This window comes from Drosophila arizonae, chromosome 2 (genome assembly GCF_054131065.1).
Source record: "Drosophila arizonae isolate 15081-1271.41 chromosome 2, UAZ_ARI_1.0, whole genome shotgun sequence".
NCBI classification, from domain to species: Eukaryota; Metazoa; Arthropoda; class Insecta; order Diptera; family Drosophilidae; genus Drosophila; species Drosophila arizonae.
Window position 1 is genome coordinate 22908492 of NC_142922.1, and position 4397 is coordinate 22912888.

A 4397-nucleotide genomic window follows, 5' to 3' on the forward strand; every position below is an offset into this window, starting at 1 on the left:
CTGGAGCTCTAAATAAAGCGTAACAATTTATGAAATTTTAATTTCTTACACTTAATAACACGCCGAGTTATGGGCGAGCAAGTGCTCCCATGGCCGGTGCCGCGGCGTATAGAGACATCAACGTGAGTTGCCAACGCAGGTGAAGCAGGCGGGCAAGTGAAGGCAGCTCCGTCCTCTGCGTGCTGGCGACTTGTGTGGCATGCCGGCAGACGTCAGACGCCGAGCATAATTAGAGACGGTGCGCCAAGGCGGTGATGCTGCCCCTACTCCCGCCCCTACTCCGATTCCTGCTGCTGCTGTTGGTGGCTAAATTTGGCATTCGTTGCCGGCAGCATTTGCGATTAATCGCATTTATGATGTGTGAATTAGCGGCTACGTTGCCCAAGCGAATGTGGATTTTTATTATTTATTAATGGATTTGATACAAAAGTGGTGCTGGTGGTGCGAGCGGTGCTGGTGGTGCTAGACGTCGGCCGAGTCTGCTTCGTCTAGCTCGAGATCGAGGCGACTCTGCGGCAGGGAGCTGATCGAACTGGACTCCGAGTTGGCCTGGTCGGACTGCCCGTCCTTGTCGTAGGTGAGCGTGCTCATGTCACAGATCATCTGGTCCATCAGCTGCTGCTGCTGCACCTGGAACTCGGCCTGCAGACGCTGCTGCTCCTCGGCCTGCTGCGAGACCAACTGTTGGAAGCGCTGCCGCTGCTGCTGCTCCATCTCGTCCAGCAGCCTGCGCCTGATCAGCTCCGATGTGCTGCACTCGGCACTGGGCGCTGCCCGCGCCTGACTGACGCTGCTGCTGCTCGACGGCGACGTCTTGGACGTGGGCAGCGTGCCGCAGCTGCTGCTCGACTCGACCTTCCGCGGGGCGGCTCGCTTGAGCGTGGCACGCGGATCGTAGCTGAGCCGACGTTGCGTGCTGCTGATCCGCGTGCTGCTGTCGCTGCCGCCCCGCTGCACGGCATTGGCGTGCGAGGAGGCGTGCGCCGCGTAGCTCACAGTGCTGCGGCCGCGCGGCGTCCGCTTGCTGCTGTTCGTCCGCTTGGGCAGCGCGGACTTGCTGGCCTTGCTGTTCCGCTGCTCCGGTGTCGAGTGCTGCTGCTTCACCTGTATCTTTCTGGGCGATAGGGCAACACTCGACACGCTCACATTCGGCGATGCTGTCGCACAATCGGTCGCTGAACTGGTCAGCTCCACCGCTGACGCCTCCTCCGACGCCACTGCAGTCGCAGTCGCCGTCGCCGTCGCCGTCGCCGTCGCCGTCGCCGCCGCCGCCGCCGACGCAGCCTTCCTCTGCTGCGCTTCGTATTCCTGGCCAAGCGCAGAGGAGTGACATCGTTTCCACAGCTGCGGATGCAGTCGCTCACCTCGAGCCGTGCTGCTGCCGCGACCGGACGTCGCAGTCTCAGCTCGCGAGCGCAGCGCAGGACTCGTGATGGCGCGCTGCAGCAAGTCCCGTTCCCGCTTGTTAATCGACAAGTTCAGCCTCTGCGCGATGCCCAGCAGCTGCCGCATGGTCTGAATTTTATGTGGCGGGCTGCCTTTGGGACTCATCTGCACTGGGCTGGGACTCGAGCCGCTCGCTGCCAGCTCCTGCTGTTGCGGAGGGCTGCCTGTAAGGCTTGGCACTGGCTGGCTGGGCATGGGCTCAGCCGCTTCCAGTGTGGAGCTCAACACGACGCCGCAGACTAAGTCCGGCTCTCTGAGCACTGCCTGCTGTGCCCGGATCTCCAAGTACTCCTCGCGCACAATATGCTGCCTGGCCGGCATTTTGCTGGACTTGACGAACTTGATGATGGCATTGCATTTGTTGTCGTAGATCAGCGTCTCCGACTGCTGCAGCTGCTGCTTGATGCGGCCGACGACAGTCAGCGGCTGCGGCACCAGCTCCGATTCCGACTCGGTGTTGGTGCCGGCATCCGCGACTGCTGCGCGCCTGGGCTGCTGCACCTGCCCCGTGGCTCCACTGGGCGACATTGCCGTCTGGCGTCCGGCTCTTCCGCGCTCCTCTATGGCCATGGCAGCCCGACGCAGCTGCTGCATCTCCAGGCGACGCTCAGGCGTCATCTGCGAGTGGAAAGTAGAGAATCGTCTACAGGGCTGCACAGCTGTCTTCAGCACTTACCAGGGGCGGCAGAATGGACTTGCCGTTGATGGTGAAGACGGACTTGAAGCGACTGCCTTCTTCCTCCTCCTGCTTCGATTGCTGAGCAACCGCCTCGGCCATTTCCATGATGTAATCCATTGCAGGTCAGTTCGATTGCCAATTACCTAGCCAGAATATGTTTGCTTGACTTTTGTGAATTTGCCCAACGAATAACTGAACGTAAGCTGAAAACAAAATTTGACAACTGAAAAAGTGACTTTGATTACAGAAAAAATTAAATGAATATGAGTAGGCCTCTTCTCTAGATACCCCTTAATTTGCGGTTCTTGGAAAACTATCTTAATTAATTATTGAATATTATTATTAACTAGGGCTAATATGAGAATTCAGCTCTGTGAACTGGTCTCTTCAGCTGGCTAGCTATCTCTTATATAATGAATACAGATATCGCATATAAAAATTTGATTATACTTATAACGGTTTCTAAATATGCAAGAGGGTAGTTTCAAGCATTGCTGACTAAATAATTCCATTAATTTATTATTAATTTATTATTATTTATTTCCATTAATTTACTGCTCAGACTACCTCAATGCATATTCGTCCATCCCATCAGCTATTCGCCTTTAATATACTCCTTGATCGCATTTGACATGCTTACAGGGTATGCGAACATTCCATTGTTAGCGCATTGGTATGCACTGCACATGGCAGGACGCACTGTACAGGCTGACAAATGTGACGGTCGTCGGCGCTGCTGGAGCGTGCCAGCACAAGGTGCCAGCCGGCAGCAGCGGTCCACTGATGCGTTGCAGCAGCAGCAGCAGCAACAACACACAAATAAAGTCCACTCCATTACCGGCGGGCATTCACCCACACACACACACACTCATACTCGCCCTCTCTCTCTCGTTATATATATATATATATTTCTGTGTGTTGTCCTTTGAGACGCCGTCAACGTTTTGTGCACTTCCGACCCAAAACGTAGTATATGTCGGAAATTTGTCTTGCGGGCTGGAGTGCTTGCTTGTAGGTGTGTGATTTGTTTTTTAAATTTCTGCAGCCTTGAAAGAAAAATGAAAAACGCAACGGTGTCTGCAGCAGGGGTCAGATGGGGAATGGGGAATGGCGAATGGCGAATGGCGGAAGGGCAGATCGAGTGATGGGGGCACTGCTGCTGGCCAATTTGTCGCATTGTCCACCCTCTCCTGGCATCTGGCATCTGGCAACTGGCAACTGGCAGGACCTGCCGAATTTTCTATTTGTATTTTGGCAATGGAGTCACGTACAATTTCACTTGCATATTTGCCCAATGACATGCGACAATTTTCCACTAAATTTGGCATGTCAAACATATTTGCAGCCAGCAGGCAGGCGGAATGAAAAATAATTCAAATTAATACATTAACTGCGAGGGGCCAACTGTGAGAGAGAGAGGGGGAGTGTGGGTGGGCGCCTGTCAGGTAATAAAGCTCATTGTCGTTAACTCACTTTGACATTGCGTGCCAAAGTTGCCAAGGCTTGCGCCTCGTCTGGGCAATTTGCTTGAAGTGGCAATTCGGGAGCGTGCCAAGTGCCTCGATAACAGTTAACAGCTATCCGCCGTGCGGGAGGGCGGCAGGTGGGGCGGCCACAAAAGGTATTTATCTCATTGAGCAGATTAACTTGTTCTCGTCCTCAAATTAGGCATGCGCCGACTGAGCGACGTGAACTCAAACAAGGTACGTGCCCAGCCGCATTGAGGTGTATTTAAAGGGCGCTTTGTTACTTTCCAAGTGAAAGAAATTAACATAACAATCGAGTCAGCAAATCTGGGAGATGAGAGAGCTCTGCTTACCTGGATTCGAATTGAGTCGTCTGGTGTCTGGCTTTGCTTGACAGATGAAACTTCGTTTATATGAAATCTAATTATCTAGGCTCTCACGTGCGTGTGATATATATCGGCAAATAACTGACAGCGGCCACTAGCCAGCTCTATCGATAAGTTTCATACGTCTGCTCAATCTGTAATCGCATCAATGTATTCAGTTGCATTTGATAACCACACTTAACCTCTCACTCTCTCTCTGTCTCTCTGGTATGGTAATACCCATTCGCTGTCTGCTCGCTGCTCTTTGTCAGGACTAGACGCTCGGTTACAGTTCATAAATTCAGCGAATTATGAGCCGTAACGTTTCCACTCCTGGGCGGAAGCGCGACCATTGCAGTGGTCGTGGCCAGAAGGCGCAGCCAACAGGTAATAACGGTTGCACGATTGGTTAGCCTGACAGTTATTTTTTGCTTCTTTTTT

The 4397-nt window shown here is 53.2% G+C and overlaps 1 protein-coding gene across 1 annotated transcript; it reads right to left on the bottom strand.

Moving 5' to 3' along the window:
- Positions 1 to 365: 365 nt before the first annotated feature.
- LOC108621465 (uncharacterized) lies at positions 366 to 4061 on the bottom strand. The gene is made up of 3 exons (XM_089476510.1): positions 3945 to 4061; positions 2123 to 2328; positions 366 to 2064 (listed from the first exon to the last, which is right to left on the bottom strand). Exons 2-3 carry the CDS (start codon positions 2240 to 2242, stop codon positions 463 to 465), a joined length of 1722 nt encoding a protein of 573 aa, XP_089332636.1. The 5' UTR covers positions 2243 to 2328; positions 3945 to 4061; the 3' UTR covers positions 366 to 462.
- Between the last annotated feature and the right edge of the window lie 336 nt (positions 4062 to 4397).

Excerpts from the sequence above, each read along its gene's own strand:
- LOC108621465 (XM_089476510.1), bottom strand. The coding sequence starts at position 2,242 with ATGGATTACATCATGGAAATGGCCGAGGCGGTTGCTCAGCAATCGAAG. Across the intron at positions 2,065-2,122 it reads AGTCCATTCTGCCGCCCCTG|ATGACGCCTGAGCGTCGCCT; the intron begins GTAAGTGCTGAA and ends TTCCACTCGCAG.